We start from the raw sequence: 19,977 nt of genomic DNA, 5'->3' as shown, positions 1-19,977 counted from the left end.
ATTAAATGTGAAACTTGCCTTTTATAACAGTTTCATTTACTGTAAGGAATTAAGTGAATTAAATTTTAAGATATTAACTTCAAAGACTTAAAACTCAGTTCCATTTTCCTGAGTCATAAAGTGCTCTAAACAGACTGCTTCGTATTTTGTAAATTTAGCTCACAACATTTTCAAAATATGTGTACTTTTCTCTTTTATGCTAACTCATTTCCCTTTCCCTTTATTTTTTTGTTTAGTCCCATCAAAGCTTATCCTGATGAAAATCATTTGACTGCTTTTAAGAGAGACCAAAAGAGACCTCTCATGTTAATAATAATTGGTGTGTCTACAGTCTGCTTTCAAATATTTGCAGATTTTTCTACAGCAAAATGTAATTCCTGACTTCTAGATTCTTGAAAATGCCAGATTCACAGACACATTCTCCACTGCTACCACTGCCCCCATTATCTCCACCCCACCACCACTACCACTAGCTGTTGTATTCGCTGTCATACATATTCATGTTCTATTCTCTAAGCAGAAATTAATTATGGAGTAATTCTAATGTAAGTGTATTCCATACTGGAGAATTATTTCTGGATTACTCATGATTTTAACTGGGTTAGTATACCTTCTTTTAATGTATCTAATCAAAAGTTGACTGTAATTGGTTTCATTTTTATTCCATTGTGTCCTTTTCATACTGCCTTCTATATAATCAGTCACAGAAATTATAACATTGGATTTTGAGAAAGTAAAGTCAGGCCTTTTTCAGCTGAGGCATTCATTATTTCTCACTGGTGTTTTGGGATTAATTTTTGAAGGAGTTAACAGGTTTTTCACAAAATTTGATGAGGAATAAGAAGTTACTTGAGGTATATTTAGTAGTTTATAGTCTTAATCTTGTAATGGTCAAGTGGCTAAGAGGTTTTCAAATAGATGTATCTTTAATTTTATTGTATTTCATTGCCATTTGACACTTGACAAAGTTTGTAGAGGATACCTGAGAAGACTTATAGTTCACTGCCTGTGTAGATTTGATTGTGTCTGTAAGCGCCAAATAAATATATGGACAGTAAGTATAATTTCTTGTGTGTTCACTCAATTTTTAAAATGTTCTATAGCTATGGTCAATGTGAAATGATCCAGAGCAATTGAGGCTGTCGTTGGTGAAGAATTCTGAACACTTGAATCATGCTTTCACTTAGTTCTTTAACTATGATTAGGTAGAAATTCAAAATTCTATCCTGGCACTTTTGTAGCCTAAGGATCAAAGTGGGTATGTGGAAAAGGAATTGGGAACTATACAGTACTAGACGTATATAAAGTATTATGTACTTGGTTTTGACTGAAAGACCTATCATACAGAAATCTCCTAAGGGAACCGTGACATAGGTTACATTTACATTTGGGCTGCTAATTATGGATAGTAAATTTGTCTCACTAAGAATAGTAAAATGGGATGCTTACAGGTTCAGTGGTCTTCAATTAGCATTTATTGTCCAATGCTCAAAGATGGCATAGTGTGACTGGCCATGCTGCTGAATCAGAAATGTCCTTTTCTCTATTCAAGTTGTCATTTCACTGTTTTTGTCATTTGCTTTCTTTCCTTCCTAGCTGCCATGTGTGTACTCTAGGAAGGTAAGGTACAGAAAAGGTTTGGGGTGAGGTATAAGAAAGAGGAAAAAAATTAGCATTTCTATCATGGCATGAAAAAATACTGCTAGTGTACCATACTGTATATGGACATTTATTTGTATCATTGTATATTTGATAAATTTAATTTTTTTCTTTTAATCTGAATTTCATTATTAGGTCTAAATTGTGTCATATTTATTGCCAAGTAGACTTAACCCACATTTGCTAATTTATTATTCTGTTCTTATAGTTTTCAGCCAATGATTTCATTCCATCTCCAAAATTAAAGCCCTCTCAAGGAATGCCAGTCAATGATGGTTTATGTTTTAGCAGAAAAAGAGTGTCAAGAAACTTATTTCAGAAGAGTTGGGAATTTAACTCAGATTCTCTTCCTACATGTGCTACTGGTAAGTGAAAGTTGCAGGTAATGGAAATTTTGAACCAAGTTAAAGATTCCTCTAAACTTCATGGTTCTTTTAAGAGCTCATAGAACTTATAATCTAGTAGACAGTTCAGATTCAATAAATATTTGTTAAAGATCTGATAAGAATGGACAGTTTGACATAATTGTCTCATAAGACCCTGGGAGTGTTTCTCACTGAAATCCTTTAAGTAGTAATGTAAGGCAATATTTGCTTAATCAACAACCCGTATTTACTGAGTATATCCTATGTGCAGGTACTTTTGTTTTTTTTCCCTGTATGCGAGCCTCTCACTGTTGTGGCCTCTCCCGTTGCGGAGCACAGGCTCCAGATGCGCAGGCTCAGCGGCCATGGCTCATGGGCCCAGCCGCTCCGCGGCATGTGGGATCTTCCCGGACTGGGGCACGAACCCATATCCGCTGCATCGGCAGGCGGACTCTCAACCACTGCGCCACCAGGGAAGCCCATATGTGCAGGTACTTTTCTAGGTAATAGGGATATAGCAGTCAACAAAAGAGGGAAAATTTTCTGCCTAATGGGTCTTTCATTCTAGTTGGGACAAAGCAAACATTAAATAAATGCAAAACAGAGTAGGTTAGATGGTGATAAATGCTATGGAAAAAAAAAAAAGCTTTCAAAAAGAGGAATATAGAGGAGGGGCTACTTTAAATAAAGTGATGAAAGAAGGCCATATTCAGGAGGGAATATTTGAAGCAACCACATAGATATCAAGAGAGAACAGCAAATAATTCCTGGAAGAGGGAACAGTGCAGAGTATGGGACACTTTTGAAAAAGATCAAAGAAGCTAGTAAGTCTGGAATGAAAAGCGTTAAGGGGAAGAGAAGTAGAAAATTAACTTGAAGAGATAATAGGGGTTCTTATTTTAAGGCCTAATGGGCTTTCGAATGAACTTTGGCTTTTACTCTGAGTGAGGAATATTTTTGATGAAAGAAGTAACATCAGTTGCCTTGTTTTCCAGGCTTGTTTTGGATGTTACATTTGAAATAGATTAAAGGAGGCAAGGGAGAAAACAGGGAGTCTGTTGTAATCCAGGCTAGAGTTGATGGAGGCTTCGACCAGTGTAGCAGTAAATGTAGTGAAAAGTGATTGGATCCTGAATATATGTCAAGGGTACAGTTGATAATGATTTGCTGATGGGGTGTGTAGGAGTGTGAGAGGGAAGTCAAGAGTGCTCTAAGGTTTTTTGGCCAGAGCAACTGGAAAGGTGTTTAATTGCCTAAGTAAGTGTTACAGAAAGTAAATATTATGTAGTTCAGAGAACATGGTCACTATCATGGGCCTTATCAGATAGAAAAGGCATTAAAGAGGAGATAGTACTTGAACTGCATCTTTTTGGGATATATATGATTTAAGATGTTAGAGGGGAGGTATGAAGAGAGCAAAGGCTCACATTAGGAATGGGCTTGAGATGTTCTGGCAACTGTGTAAAGGCAAGATTCATTTTAGATAGTCAAAGATAAATTGGGATGTGGGGAACCCTTGTGTGCTAGATTCAAAAATTTGAGCTTGTGCTTATAAGCTATAGGGAGCTAATAAAGATTTTTTCTGTTAAGGAAAATAGAAGCTAGGGTTACAAGGTTGTTTACAAATTGAATAGAAATGAATAATCAGGAAAATATGACTGGATATAAAAAATAAAGAAGGGCCGGGGCTTCCCTGGTGGCGCAGTGGTTGAGAGTCCACCTGCCGATGCAGGGGACACGGGTTCGTGCCCTGGTCCCACATGCTGCGGAGCGGCTGGGCCCGTGAGCCATGGCCGCTGAGCCTGCGCGTCCGGAGCCTGTGCTCCGCCACGAGAGAGGCCACAACAGTGAGAGGCCCACGTACCGCAAAAAAAATAAAAAAATAAAATAAAGAAGGGAAGGGCTTCCCTGGTGGCGCAGTGGTTGAGAGTCTGCCTGCCGATGCAGCGGACACGTGTTCGTGCCCCGATCCGGGAAGATCCCACATGCCGCGGAGTGGCTGGGCCCGTGAGCCATGGCCGCTGAGCCTGCGCGTCCGGAGCCTGTGCTCCGCAAAGAGAGGGGCCACAGCAGTGAGAGGCCCGCGTACCGCAAAACAAAATAAAATAAAAAAGAAGAGGAATAAAAATTTCAAAACTTAGTACCCAGGTAATTAGAAAAATGGTAATGTGTTGACAGAACGAAACCAGTTAGGAAGGGAAAATGGAGTATAAGATAAAGATTGAGTTTGTTTTTTATTTAAGATCCAAATGGTATCAGTTATTGAAATTTGTTTGCTATGAGTTCAGACACAATATTTAGAAAACATTGTTACCCTAGGAGAATTTATAGACCTTTATGCAGTAAAATTCCATAATATTTTCATACAAGAATGAAGTGTTATAATGATTGTATAGTTGAATGTTTATTTAATAGACAAAAAGAAATGCAAGAATATATCGTTATGCTTGTACCATTACTTGGGATTTTTATAAGGCTCATGTTTTTTTGTACCATCTGGAAGTTCTTACCTAATTTTACAGATTTTAAATAACTGAGACAACATGTAATTTAATGATAGATTGAATGATATGAATTATAAGTACTATAGGGATTCAAGAAAGGAAAAGATCATAGGTATGGAAGTGGTTTACAACAACTCCAGGAAAGAGGTTGGACTTGAGCTGAATTTTAAAGAAGGGAAGTGTTTGTGATTGGCAGTGAGGCAAGATTTCAGGAGAAAGTATAACCGAAGCGTGGAGGTAAGAATTAACTTAGAAGATGTCCAGTACATGAAGGGTAAAGGGGCTTGAAATCGTAGAGGAAGAGTTATAAAAATCAGAATTTTAGAAATACATACAAAGGATTTTATAGATGAATAAACTAAATACCAAAGAGGTCAATATCACCTTCTTTTCTTCAGACTTATTCCCCTGCCCAGGAATAACCTTAACCAGCCACAGGAAGGGGAAAGGGATCTGGGAAATATGCCTGGATAAGCTTCGAAGCTGTGCAAATGCTGTGTTACATGTTAGGAAAGAAAGAAGAGTCCTGCAGTAGACCTTTTTGGGTAGAGTGTAAATGTACTTACAAATACTGGGAAGAAGGAAAGCCAGGTCTGGAGAAACCTTCCATGGTGAGAGAAGGGAGCATGTAGGAAGAAACTGCCTTTGTACATATTTTTCAATATATTTTTCTTTTCTCTGTACTTTACCAGTCTGTCTTCTGTCATTTAACCCCTGTCACTAATCAGATCTGCCAATAGCAAAAGCTTTATCCCTTTCTTGCCTGCCTGGCTCAGTGTATATATACTCCTGTATTTATTCCCACACAAATGATACCAACATTTGTGAAATTAGATGTGTTCATGAAATAAAGTTAACTTTTGATTTTATGTTTTTCTCTTCCTTCCTTCCAAAGGCACCACTGGAACTCATCAGACAAATCTTTCTGGGAAACGTGGACAACTTGGATTTTCACAGATATGTGGTAAAACTGACAGTGTGGATTCTGACTTACAGTACCTGGGGACAACTAACAGTCATCAAGATAAAGGTTTAAATTCCAACTTTATTTGGCTACAGATGATTTATAATTATTATGTGGGGTTTCCAAATCTACCTTATGTGTTATTTTGGGTAATTATACTCATTACAGCAAAGAAAAGGATGTTGTATTTTTTTAAAAATTTTTAATCAAATTTTTTATAACTGTTATCTTAAGATGTTAGATTTAGTAATCTTGATATATATATATTTATATATGACTAATTAAAATTAGAGAGCTTAGAAACTCATGGTAGAGATGAGTATTTTAATACCAAGTAATTGAAAATAAAATTATCCATTTAGGATAATATCCTAAATATCCATTAAGGATTACTGTGTTAGCAGAAGACAGTTATTTTCCATAACAGTTTTAAATAATCTATTATATCTCCTGTTAGGAACCATAACTTCCTGACTAGCTATCATTTCAGGTATCTTACATATTTATAAGATATAGAACAAAAGGGAGGGTTTGAGGCTGGCTGTCAGTCATATGAATTTTGGTTATGAAGATGTTTCTTCAATTTATATGCTAATTAATAGCATATTATTATTTAGTAGTAGAATCAATTATTTATTTTTTTTAGTATCAATTATTTTTTAGTAGTAGAATCAATTATTATTTAGTAGTAGAATCAAATCAAATATTTCTAGAGATATTTTGATTTTGTTGTATATTCTTTACTAAAATTTTTTGAGTGATAGGGTTGTACTTCTGTCTTTATTTGTTGATGAAAAAATAATGCTCATTAGAAATTAGTGAAGGTTTAGTTAATAGTATAGCACTTACGCTTTAGCCATCCTTTCCTCCACCCACTCCAAAGGGCCACATGACTCCATAAAGTTTTTCTTTATGGAGTTATTCCCAATAAAATAGTTTATCTTTCTTAATGATATAGGTTTTTTTCCCAAATCTTGACGAGATACCTTTGTGACTGGTGATTAGTAGAAACAGAGAGGCTTCTCTGTGTTGCTTAGCCTCTTCCTGTTTTGGATATCCCTGAATGATTACATTACTTTTGTAGACTACCTCCACTCTCAGTGTTTAATCAGATCTTCATAGTAGCTCTGGTTTTTATAACCTCTCAGAATACCTGTTAGAGCAGCTACTAAAGGAATATCATGTTTTTCTAAGGTCAAGGTTTAACTTACTAGTAGGTTGTGTATGTCAATTTGTGACCACTTAAGTCTCCAATAAGATTTAGGTAGAAGTAGAGGTCCTAAGCATGTCAGATATGAATTAAAAGTAAATGATACATGATATACATAGTCATTTAAGTCTTCAGAAAAATGTTTTATTTCTTATATACATAAGCTAGGTCTGTTGTCTTAGAAAGTCTTCAAAAAAATTTAAGGAAAATTTGAGGGAACCCCTAAAAGATTACAAATAGACTTTTTAAATTGAAGTATAGTTGATTTATTAGGTTGGCCAAAAAAGTTCATTCGGTTTTAAGTAAAAATAAAAGACACATTTTTCGTTTTCACCAAGAACTTTATTGAACAGCATGTTCATTAACCAAACAAACTTTTTGGCCAACCCAATACAATATTAAGTAAGAAACAGGTGTACAATATACTGGTTCACAATTTTTAAAGGTTATATATTCCATTTATAGCTATAAAATATTAGCTATATTCCTTGCATTGTACAATATATCCTTGTAGCTTATTTTATACATAATAGTTTGTATCTCTTAACCCCCTATGCTTATATTGCCCCTCCTCTCCCGTCCCTCTCCCCACTGGTGACCATTAGTTTATTCTCTATATCTGTGAGTCTGCTTCTTTATTGTTACCTTCATTAGTTTGTTGTATTTTTTAGATTCAAATGTAAGTGATATCACACAGTATTTATCTTTCTCTGTCTGACTTATTTCACTTAGCATAATAGCCTCCAAGTCCATCCATGTTGCTACAAATGGCAGAATTTTATTCTGTTTTGTGGTTGAGTAGTATTCCATTGTAGATATATACCACATCTTTATCCATTCATCTGTTGATGGACACTTCAGTTGCTTCCATATCTTGGCTATTGTAAATAATGTTGCTGTGAACATTGGGGTGCATGTTTCTTTTCAAATTAGAGTTTTTGGGTTTTTTTCGGATATATACCCAGGAGTGGAATTGTTGGGTCATATTGTAGTTCTATTTGTAATTTTTTGAGAAACCTCTCTACTGTTTTCCATGGTGGCTGCACCAATTTACATTCCTACCAACACTGTCTGAGGGTTCCCCTGTCTCCACATCCTTGCCAACATTTGTTATTTGTGTTCTTTTCGATGATAGCCATTCTGACAGGTGTGAGGTGATATCTATTGTCTTGTGGTTTTGATTTGCATTTCCTTTCCCTGATGATTAGCAATGTTGAACATCTTTTCATGTGCCTGTTGGCCATCTGCATTTCCCTTTTGGAAGAATGTCTATTCAGGTTTTCTGCCTATTTTTTAATCGGATTGTTTGTTTTTTTGGTGTTGAGTTGTATGAGCTGTTTATACGCTTGGATATTAATCCTTTATCAGTCATACCATTTGCAAATATTTGTTCCCATTTAGTAGGTTGTCTTTTCGTTTTGTTGATGGTTTCCTTTGCTGTATAAAAGCTTTTAAGTTTAATTGGGTCTCATTTGTTTATTTTTGCTTTTATTTCCTTTACTTTAGGAGTTGGATCCAAAAAATGCTACTGCGATTTGTGTCAAAGAGTGTTCTGCCTATATTTTCCTCTAGGAGTTTTATAGTATCCAGTCTTACATTTAGGTCTTTCATCCATTTTGAGTCTGTTTTGTACATGATGTTAGAGAAATGTTCTAATTTCATTCTTTTGCATGTAACTGTCCAGTTTTCCTAGTACTGCTTATTTGAAGAGATTGTCTTTTCTCCATTGTTTATTCTTGCCTCCTTTATCATGGATTAATTGACCATAAATGCATGAATTTATTTCTGGGCTCTTTATCTTGTTCCATTGATCTGTGTGTCTGTTTTTGTGCCAGTACCATACTGTTTTGATGACTATAGCTTTGTAATATAGTCTGAAATCAGGGAGTATGATTCCTCCAGCTCTGTTCTCTCTCAAAATTGTTTTGGCTATTCGGGATCTTTTGTGCTTCCATACAAATTAAAAAAATTTTTTGTTCTAGTTCTATGAAAAATACCATTGATATGTTGATAGGCATTTCCCTGAATCTGTAGATTGCCTTGGGTAGTATGATCATTTGAACAATGTTGATTCTTTCAATCCAAGAACACAGTATATCTTTCCATCTGTTTGTGCCATCTTCAGTTTCTTTCATCAGTGTCTTATCGTTTTCCAAGTATCGGTCTTTTACCTCCTTAGGTAGGTTTATTCCTAGGTATTTTATTATTTTTGATGCAATGGTAAATGGGATTGTTTCCTTAATTTCTCTTTCTTTTTTTTAAAAATTTATTTATTCATTTATTTATTTTTGGCTGCATTGGGTCTCCATTGCTGCACGTGGGCCTTTTCTAGTTACAGCTAGTGGGGGCTACTCTTCATTGCAGTGTGTGGGCTTCTCGTTGTGGTGGCCTCTCTTGTTGTGGAGCATGGACCCCAGGCACGTGGGCTTCAGTACTTGTGGCACACGGGCTCAGTAGTTGTGGCTCGCGGGCTCTAGAGCACAGGCTCAGTAGTTGTGGCACACGGGCTTAGCTGCTCCACGGCATGTGGGATCTTCCTGGACCAGGGCTCAAACCTGTGTCCCCTGCATTGCTAGGCGGACTCCTACCCACTGCACCTTGCTAGGCGGACTCCTACCCACTGCACCACCAGGGAAGCCCCTTAATTTCTCTTTCTGATAGTTTTTTCATGTTTGTTTTTTGGCTGTGCCACACGGCTCCTGGGATCTTACTTCCCCGACCAGGGATTGAACCCAGGCCCTTGGCGGTGAAAGCGTAGAGTCCTAACCACTGGAGCACCAGGGAATTCCCTGATAGTTTGTTGTTATTGTATAGAAATGTAACAGATTTCTGTTTATTTTGTATCTTGCAACTTTACTGAATTCATTGATGAGCACTAGTAGTTTTCTGGTAGTGTCTCTAGGATTTTCTGTGTATAGTATCATGTCATGTGCAAACAGTGACAGTTTTACTTCTTCCTTTCCAATTTGGATTCTTTTTATTTCTTTTTATTCTCTGACTTCTGTGGCTAGGACTTTGAAAACTATGTTGAATAAACGTGGCAAGAGTGGGCATCCATGTCTTGTTCCTGATCTTAGGAAATGCTTTCAGCTTTTCACCACTGAGTATGTTAGCTGTGGGTTTGTCATATGTGGCCTTCATTAGGTTGAGGTATGTTTCCTCTATGCCCACTTTCTGGAGAGGTTTTTATCATAAGTGGATGTTGAATTTTATCAAGAGCTGTTTCTGCATCTATTGCTATGATCATAAGGTTTTTATTCTTCAATTTGTTAATGTGGCATATCACATTGATTGATTTGGAGATATTGAAAAATCCTTGCATCCCTGGCATAAATCCCACTTGATCATGATGTAGGATCCTTTTAATGTATTGCTGGACTTCGTTTGCTAGTGTTTTGTTGAGGATTTTTATATCTATGTTCATCAGTGATATTGGCCTGCAATTTTCTTGTTTTGTGGCATCTTTGTCTGGTTTTGGTATCAGTGTGATGCTGCCCTCATAGAATGAGTTTGGCAGTGTTCCTTCCTCTGTAATTTTGTAGAATAGTTCGAGGATAGGTGAATTGATAGAACTCACCTGTGAAGCTATCTGGTACCAGAGTTTTGTTTGTCGGGAGTTTTAAAATTACTGATTCAATTTCAGTACTGGTAATTGGTCTGTTCATATTTTCTATTTCTTCCTGGTTCAGTCTTGGGAGATTATACCTTTCTAAGCAGATAAAACATGATACAATGTAGTGGTTAAAAGCACAGGCTTGGGAGCCAGAGTGCCTGAGTTCATATCCCAGCTTTATAATTTCCTAGTGTGCGATTTTTAGCAATTTACTGTGTCATTTTTTTATCTATAAAATAAGTATAGTACCAACCCCACAAAATTGTTGTGAGGATTAAATTAGTTAATACATATAAAGTACTTGGAACACCATCTGGCACATAAACATTAGCTCAATAAATATTAGCTTTCATTATTGTCATCATAGTCTTCATCATTATCATTATTACCATTATTGGATTAATTATGTAGAAAATCCAAAAGGATATACAGAAAACTATTAAAATAATAAATAATTTAGCAAGGTTGCCAAATATAAAACCTGAAAGGAAAGGTCAATAAAGCTCCCAGACACCAGCAACATTCAGAAAATGTAGTTTTTAAGAAAAATTATAGTATCAACAAAATGTGTAAGTATCTGGAAATCTAACAGAAGATTTGCATACCATTTATTATGAAAACTAAATTACTTTTTTGAGAGACGTGAAAGAAGGCCTGAATAAATTAAAAGAGATCCTATATTTTTAAACAGGGAGATTCAGTGTCATTTCTGTCAAAATCTCAACAGGATCTTTTATGGAACCTGACAGGCTAATCCTGAAATTCATATGAAAGAATGGAGGACCAAGAATGGCCTAGATAATTCTAAAGAAGATCAAAATGGAAGGAGACAACATGATTACTATAGTTAACACTGCTGTGTGGCATACAGAAAAGTTGTTACGAGAATAAATCCTAAGTGTTCTCATCATAAAGAGAAAATTTTTTTTTCCTTTTTTCTTTTCTTTTTATTGTATCCATGTCAGAAGGTAGATGTTCGCTGAACCTATTTTGATAATCATTTTACAATGTGTATATATATATATATATATATATATATATCAAACCATCATGGTGTGTGCCTGAAAGTTACACAGTAATGTATGTCAACCATCTCTCAATAAAACTGGGAAAAAAATGGAAGGAGACTCATCCTATTAGTGTGATGATAAATAAAACATTGTGGTGCTAGTGCAAGAACAGACAAAAAGACTAAGGCAACCAATAAGAAGCACCTAAGAATAGACCTAAATATACGTATGGGAGATTTATAGATGAAAGAGAATGTGTGGCTCAAAAAGTGGCACTGGGGAAACTGGACTATCTCTATAGCAGAAAGTTAAATTAGGTCTTTACCTCACATCATACAAAAATATAAATGCCAGATGGGATTAAAAACCTGAATGTGAAAAGCAAAAAAACTTAAAACTCTTAGAAGATGTGTATAAATAAATTACATTCTCTTTTGTTTTATTACAGTTTATGCTAGCCTAAATTTTGGCAGTAAGACACAGCAAACATTTGGTAGTCAGACAGAACGGACTTCATCATACTCTGGTCCAAATCCAAGTTCAGGAGGCTTCATTCTTCCATCCTATCCTCTCTCATCACCTCGAACTAGTCCAAAGCACACATCTCTTACTGTATCTCCAAAGAAGTCCCAAGATAATTCTGTTAATTTCTCAAATTCCTGGCCTCTTAAAAGCTTTGAAGGAGTTTCAAAGCCAAGTCCACAGAAAAAGCTTGTCAGCCAAAAGTCATCTGATCCTACAGGTATACATGATGGTAAAAATTAATACTTTGTTCAAATTTATTTGTATGTTCGAATAATTACTTTGAAGTTCGGGTTGTTAGATCTTTAAAAGCTGGTAAATTGTGTTTTATTTCTCTGAATTAGTAAATATTTAAGAAAATATTTAACAGAAAGTTAAATAGATCAAATGTGTAATATAAAATTCAATTGAAATTCTCATTTCTTTTTTTTTCTTATATTGGCACTTCAGAATCCTTTTTCGGAACTAAACAAATAATAATGCTTTATAAGGTATATGAACATGAACAGCCTGAGATCCTACTAACAAGTTTTAGCTTTACAAATATAAAATATCATTCATATATTTACTATAATGTCTAGTATTTATTCGACATTTATTGACTATTTACTCTCTGTTAAAATTATTTTGATGGTTTTTCTACTACTTGTTATTAACTAAAATATTCTTTTCTTAACAATAGCCCAGTCCAAAATTATAAAATTAGCATGTTAGCTTACTTAAGACAGATTCAGTCTCAAAATAAGAAGTCTTTTAAAGGCAAGCCCCATGTCCCAAATGCTTTCCTATCCCTAGCCCCTGAGATCAGATATTTCACCTTTAAACTACCCTACAACACAGATGTTCCAGTTTATAACCATAAGGTCAATTTATTGCATAGTCAGCTGATTTTATTACTTTCTCTTAGCACTGAGTGTTCATTCTCTTCTTTAATTTATTTCTGTATTTGTCTTTCCTCCAAAATCAGATATTGTATTGAAAGCTGAGACATTATTCAACTTGTTCTCCCTAGTGCCCAGTATTACTGCTTTGCACATAGTAGTCATTCAAGTGTTGCTTACATAGTTATATCAAGCCAGATAATTAACCCTTTTAGCTTATTACGGACTTTACAAGTATTAATCATGATGATGTGTATGAAGAAATTTCACGGAATTCCGTGGAGGTCCAGTGGTTAGGACTCCATGCTTTCACTGCCAAGGGCGCGGGTGCAATCCTTGGTCAGGGAATTAAGATGTCACAAGCCATGCGGCACAGCCGAAAAAAAAAAAAAGATTCACTTGGTATATAATATTTTTATTTGATATGAAAGGATTTTGGGTGGTCCATTTTTGTTATACTTTTTAGGGGACACTGATATTTTTATCTCAAGTAGCAATCTTTATTTCTAGTAAAATATAATGTGCTTTTTAATTTAAAAACACCTAATTCTAAACACTTGTGATTTTAACGCTATCGATAACTGTTTTTCAACTTGAAGTTGAAAAAAAAAAGAATAAAATATGTCTTTTTCATGCAGAAGAAAATTCTCAAGAGAAACCTTCTCCAGTTCAACTTACACCTGCTTTGGTGAGATCACCATCTTCCCGACGAGGCTTAAATGGGACCAAGCCTGTACCTCCCATACCACGGGGCATCAGCCTTTTGCCTGATAAAGCTGATTTAAGTACAGTGGGACCCAAAAAGAAAGAGCCAGATGACATTTGGAAGAGTGAAAAAGATAGTCTTACAATTGATCTTTCAGAATTAAATATCAGGGATAAAGATTTGGATCAAGAAGAGGTTAGAACCAAATATTTTCAGTAATTTTTTAAATGCTTGTAATTGTCTATAAATAATAGTTGTTATTTAAGGAAAAATCAAGTACTTTTTATCCCATAACATGCTGTCTTATTTGTAAAAATATTTTATGTTCACAATAGAAGACATGGAAACTATAGTGAAGTATTAAGAAGAAAATTCATCACACCAAATTCCACTACCCAGAATAATTTATCACTGTCACTCTAATGTCTTTCCTTCCAGTATTCTGTGCATATATTATTCCTTTTCAAATTAAAAGTACAGATAATATAGCAATATACCCATGCACTAACCCCTACCAAATGAACAATTTGTCATTTTTGTTTCCTACTTTTTTAATAAATGAAACATAACATAGTTCCCTCCCCAATCCAGTTTCTCTTTCCTCTTCACTGAGGCACCACTGTTACCATTAGTTTGTGTTTTATGTACTTTTTATATTGCTATAGTAGTATTTTGATATATTTATAATGTACTCATATAATTGATTTTGGCTTATTTCTAGTCTTTTGCTATTGCAAACTATGCTGCAGTAAACATTCTTGAGCATGTCCCTTGTGCATATGTGCAAGTTTATGAAATGGACATCATATTGTATTTTTATCTTTGAATCCTAGATCACTCCATTTATACTATAAAAATGTATTGCCAATATGATAACTCTACATATTAATTATGCCAGAGAAGGGATGTGGCTGTTATGTTACTTTGGATTCAGAGCAGTATTTCCACAGATGCTTCCTTTTTATCATTTCAGTTTGCCTGATGTCAGGTTGAAAAGTGTTTTACATTAAATATGTAAACTGAAACACCCAGTGATGATATTTTGTGGTCTTATTTTAGCCTGTTTTTAAGATGTAAGGCATCATGTACTGATAGTTTGTTCAAAAAAAATTAATGCATATTCATTTAAAAAGCATTTCTTTAACATTAAGCATGTGTAAAACTAACTTATAAAGAATCAAAATTGGTTCTTAATGAATTAATTAGTCATTCCAACTTCTAATTGCTTGTAAAATCTTTTCTTGTTTTTTTCTTTTTGCTTTTGTTTTTCCAGTTATAGTCCAGTGGTACTATGAAGGGAATTTATTTACAGGAAACAAACTTACAGAAGAGGCATTTTCCTGTGTAACTCATAAATTTCATCTGATCCTACATATTGTCTTTTATGATAACTTAAAAATAGTCCTTTTAGTGGGTAATTGAAAGGGTAATTTCTTTTTTATAATTATTAGTAAATATAGGTGGATACTAATGTTTTTAGATATTCAACCTTCCAAGGATTTACTAGGGAAGTGGCTGTACTATCAAATCAACTATTAATTGTTATAATCAAAATATAAGCAAAACACAGCTTATGTATATTTCTGAGTTCCTTAATTTGTTCAAGGCTCTATTCCCAAACTTAATATATATGTGATAAAGATTTCTCCTCTGCATTTTTATAAATACTTGTCTTCAGAAGTTACATACAATGATCTGTTATTCTCTGAACTCTAACACTGGCAAGCTTGATGTAAACTTCAAATTTAGAAAGCTGATTACTTTTTGCTGACCTTCTCATAGAACTTCTAAATAGCCACATCAGCACACTATTGACCTAAGGTTAAATGGACCTCTGTGACTTTAACTGTGCTACTATCTGATTCAATGATTCACCTATGAATGAATTTTTACAATATATTAGTCATTGTACCCAGTGCTGGAAGTACCATGGTGAATAATATCTTGAGATCCTTCCTCTTAAGGAACTTATAATCTAGGAAGTTGTTTATAAATAAATACCTGAGTGATGAAATCTGTATTTATACTATGTACAGATATGTTAACATCCATCTTGTTAATATTGGATTGAAGAGTGGCTAGCTAGGTATAGTTATTGGAGTTTGAAATTTAAGGATAACTTTTACTTATATAATTATTTTGTAAAGTTAATTGTTTTAATTTTTTTTAGATGCAGAGCTCTCTTAGGTCCCTTCGTAATAGTGCAGCTAAGAAAAGAGCAAAACTGAGTGGCAGTACTTCTGATCTTGAAAGCCCTGATTCTGCAATTAAGCTCGACTTGACTGTGGACTCTGCATCTCGATCTTCCTCTCCAAACATCAGCTCTTACAGTGAAAGTGGAGTTTACAGCCAAGAATCTTTGACTTCTTCTCTGTCGACAACTCCCCAGGGGAAGAGAATAATGTACTTTATTTTTTGATATGTTAGATGAATTCTGATCTGTAATTTGTAGTCTGAAGCTCTAATATCATATTTTAAAAAAAAACTTTAAGACCATTTTCTAGTTTTTGAAACGTTGAAATACATTTAAAAGACAACAGAAAATTTACAGATATTACCTTCGTTGGCTTTGGTTTGGGGTGGTTGTGGAGAGACAGAGCACAACCCCAACTAAATTAATATAAATCCTAGTCCCAAAGCCCCACTTATTCTTATGCCTAAGATTTATTCTAATATTCCTGTCCTTTAGCTCTTTTCTGTATCATTGACTCTGACGATTGACCAATAGCTGATATTACTGTTTTCGTTTAATGATTTTCGTTTGAAACTCAGCACCAGTTTCCTCTAATCGATGGATAAATTCCACCCAGCCATTACCCAACTATTTCTTATATTTTGTTATTCCATTATCTTGTGTGAGTTTAGGACTCCATGCAGTAGCTTTTGCAGCCCTCTCAGGAGTTTCCTTACCGCAGCAGTGCTAGAATTAGAGTCCTGGTCACCCCATACTGACAGCATAGCAATTGGACGAACTTTTCCAGATTACCTCAATAACCCTTTTTTTTTTGCGGTACGCGGGCCTCTCACTGTTGTGGCCTCTCCCGCTGCGGAGCACAGCTCTGGACGCGCAGGCTCAGCGGCCATGGCTCACGGGCCTAGCTGCTCCGCGGCATGTGGGATCTTCCTGGACTGGGGCACGAACCCGTCCCCCTCATCGGCAGGTGGACTCTCAACCACTGCGCCACCAGGGAAGCCCCCTCAATAACCTTTAAATCTTAAACAGTGATCCTACCTTGATTTCTGAAAATCTCTGTGACCCTATTCTAGAATTTTGGGGAATCCTTTCCCTCTTTATTGTATTTTATTTTATTTTTAAATTTTATTTTTTATTTTATATTAGACTATAGTTGATTTGCAGTGTTGTGTTTCAGGTGTATTCCTCTTTATTTTAGACAGAAACCTAGGCGTAGAATTACTAGGTCTTGGGTAGATGGACATTTAACTTTTTAAATAAGTGCTAAGCTGTTTTCTAAGATGCTTGTGCAATTTTATACTCCTGTCAGCAATGTATGAGAGTTCCAGTTGTTTTACATCCTTATTAACCTTTGGTGTTGTCAGTCTGTTTAATTTCATTTTCCTTTGATTTTATCCATACCATGTTTACATATAGAGGTAAATATTTAAAATCAAATTTAAATTATTTTTACTTAAGTGAACTAGAACCTCTAATAGGTAGAGATTACATAATCCAAGGAGAGATGATGTTCTGTTGAACATTAATGTAGAAGGGCGTTTTATTTCAGCAGTTCATAGAATTAAACTAAATTTTTGTGTCCCATTGTGAGAGGTTTGTCTCATTCCATGATTTCCTTCCCCACATTTTTTAGCTGAAACAGCAGCTTATTTTGCAGTTGGAAATATTTTATTACTGGAAATTCCTTTGTTGTAATTACCTGTGTAGAATAATGCAATATATTTACAAAATGAATTTGGAATGGCTATGTGGGCTGATGAAGTAATTATGTTTACATTAAGTTACCAGACATTTAAAATATATACATTTATCTCTTAGACCTAAAGTTTTTCCTTTATCTTACATGAATGTGAAATTCTATGTTACATACTCTTACAGTTTCAAGGTTCTGTAAGTAATCTGGAACGCAATTGGGAAGAAAAGTTCATTTTATATTGTTGATATAACATTTAGAATTCACTATTCGCAATATTGTTTCATAGAGTTATTCTCTTCAGATATTAAACTCCGTGAGAAAGGAGTTCAGTATACCCTCATTTATGGACTGAATTATCTTTAATGAATTTACTATTTCCACATTTTATTTTATTAGTTTAAGAGCAATTATTCTCAACCAGCTTACATCCTGCCTTAAGAATCATGTCCAAAGAAAGTCACTACTACTTCTGCAGGGCTTTCATCCTTATGTGGGTTGGGAAGGAAAAATTATTGAGAACCACTTTTCTAGAGACTGAAGTATTTTCTTTCATCTAAGTCAAATACACTCAATGTAAATTGACAGTCATCTAGTCTAGAGAAATTACTCTTTTAAAATATTTAACATTGATTTCTCACTAGGTCAATTACAAATATGCCTACCCAACTACTAAGAATTGTACTCCTTTGTAAAATCTCTTCTTGATAATATCCATCACTGACTTATTGGCATTTTAGCTCTTACTGATTTTAAACAGTTCCCTTTATGTACAGACTTAATATTCTTCAGTTTACTTTCTTTGTGAAATAAGGCCTGTAGGCCTTTATAAAGTCAAGAAAGTATAGCAAAAAATAGTCCATGAAGAAAGCGGCATTTGCTAAAACTCACTTGTTGCTGATCTCTTATAATATTATTAAGTCCCTATTTTTATATTATATATGAAGGTAGATAATATACTAGATGATTAGAATCATTTGGCTTAGTTCTGGAATGGACTGTCTTTGGGTCAGATTTTTTTTTTTTCCCCTCACCCAAAGGAAGATTAAACAGCACAAATTGTAGTGTCTTCATTTCCTTTGGTAATCCTCTCATGAATAATTAAGGATTGACCATATGTTGAAAAGGTTGGAAGTTCAAAAGGTGAAATAGGAATACCAATAAGAAATATTCTTAGCCATAGTTTATCATACTTGTTGCTGCCTCACTATCAAAGTTTAGTGAGTTAATAAAAGTATAGAGAATGTTTGATATAAGAATGCTGAATAGCTCTAGATCTTCAATGTTTATTGAAATTACTTTGTTTCATTGTAGGTCAGACATATTTCCAACATTTGGATCAAAACCTTGTCTAACAAAACTTTCTTCTGCAAAGAATAAGAACTCTCAGGTAGCTGAACAAAGCCCCAGTGCAGGTATTCTATGACTGTTTTATAAATATGTTTTATAGAAAGTATGATTTTTAAATGATTAAAAAATGATGGCAAATGTATTTTAGTTTTAGAATTTTTGTAATTACTAATTAAGACTAACCATCTTCTTAACTCATTAAAAGGCCATTTTGGCAAGAATACTTACTATTCTTGGAAGAAAAAATACTTACCTGAATAATTGATACCCCTTTAAACCCATAAGTTACCCGGTCTGGCTCCTACACCAGGACATTTTGATTTAATTGGTACAGAATGTGACCTGGCCATCAAAGTTTTTGAGAACTCTCTAGGTGGCTCTCTAGGTGATTCTAAAGTGCAGAATAGTTTAGAAACCACCGGGGGCCACAAAAGACAATTTCTTTTAAAAATAATATTTAGCTAGTGTAAATATCTTGTGTTAAGCATTTTGTAAACTAACCTGGAAATCACTAATTTATAACAGCAGTTCTTAGAAAATAGATTCAAGTATTAGTAATAAATTAGAAAAATATTTGAATTCTGATCAATTTAGGATGGGAACTGTATGTTCTTCTTTATGATTTGTAAAACTATTGAATTATGAATTAATTGTAGCAAGTTGGGATATGATATTTATTTTCGCATGATCTCAATGTGAAAGTCCTAACAACCTTAAAGTTTACCTTATAATTACTTTCTTAGAAAGCTGTGTGTGTATCTAACTGTTTGCTAAGATTTTAAATTTCTTCCTCCTAAATATATCTTAATTTCATCTCTTTGTAATTCCCACTATCACTCTTACTCATTTTTTACTTAGCCGCCTAACATTTCTCTCCAGCTTCAGTCTCGTCCACTTACAATCCCTTTCCCATAATGCAAAACTGACTATATTGCCTAGCCTAAATTTATTCAGAGCATTCTTCTTTGATCAGAGCCGTGCAGACATCTCCAGCTTCATTTTCATTTCCTGCTTTGTATGTTGTGATCCATTTAAATCAAACCACCTTCAGTACCATTTCTATCTCTTTGCAGTTGCACGTACTGTTTCTTCTGGATGAACTCAAATCCACACCACACCCCATTCAGCTGTGAAAACAACTCAGTTGCTTTCTCTGGGAGGCCTTCCCAATTCACAAATAAAATTGATATTACCTCTTTTGTAATATCATTACATTTTGCACTGACATTTTTATAGTGGTATTGCACTATATAAGTAAAAAGTGTTTTACTTTTTTGGACTCTCAGGTTCTTGATCCCCAGAGATT

The 19,977-nt window shown here is 34.6% G+C and overlaps 1 protein-coding gene across 2 annotated transcripts in view; it reads left to right on the top strand.

Annotated features, from left to right (window-relative positions):
* TOGARAM1 (TOG array regulator of axonemal microtubules 1) overlaps positions 1-19,977 on the top strand; it is an 81,168-nt gene that overhangs the window by 15,011 nt on the left and 46,180 nt on the right. Inside the window, exons 2-7 of one of the 2 annotated variants that reach the window (XM_082841203.1) lie at positions 1,868-2,024; positions 5,424-5,558; positions 11,774-12,067; positions 13,367-13,629; positions 15,605-15,837; positions 18,636-18,736. In XM_082841203.1, coding sequence (XP_082697329.1) covers positions 1,868-2,024; positions 5,424-5,558; positions 11,774-12,067; positions 13,367-13,629; positions 15,605-15,837; positions 18,636-18,736 — 1,183 coding nt within the window. The remainder of the gene's footprint in view (positions 1-1,867; positions 2,025-5,423; positions 5,559-11,773; positions 12,068-13,366; positions 13,630-15,604; positions 15,838-18,635; positions 18,737-19,977) is intronic. The other variant, XM_082841204.1, reaches the window with a different exon arrangement.

The sequence above is a fragment of the Leucopleurus acutus genome (genome assembly GCF_964270905.1).
Source record: "Leucopleurus acutus genome assembly, chromosome: 1".
Classification (NCBI taxonomy): Eukaryota; Metazoa; Chordata; class Mammalia; order Artiodactyla; family Delphinidae; genus Leucopleurus; species Leucopleurus acutus.
The sequence above is the reverse complement of the archived record's forward strand: the minus strand, read 5'-3'. Positions and strand labels throughout refer to the sequence as shown.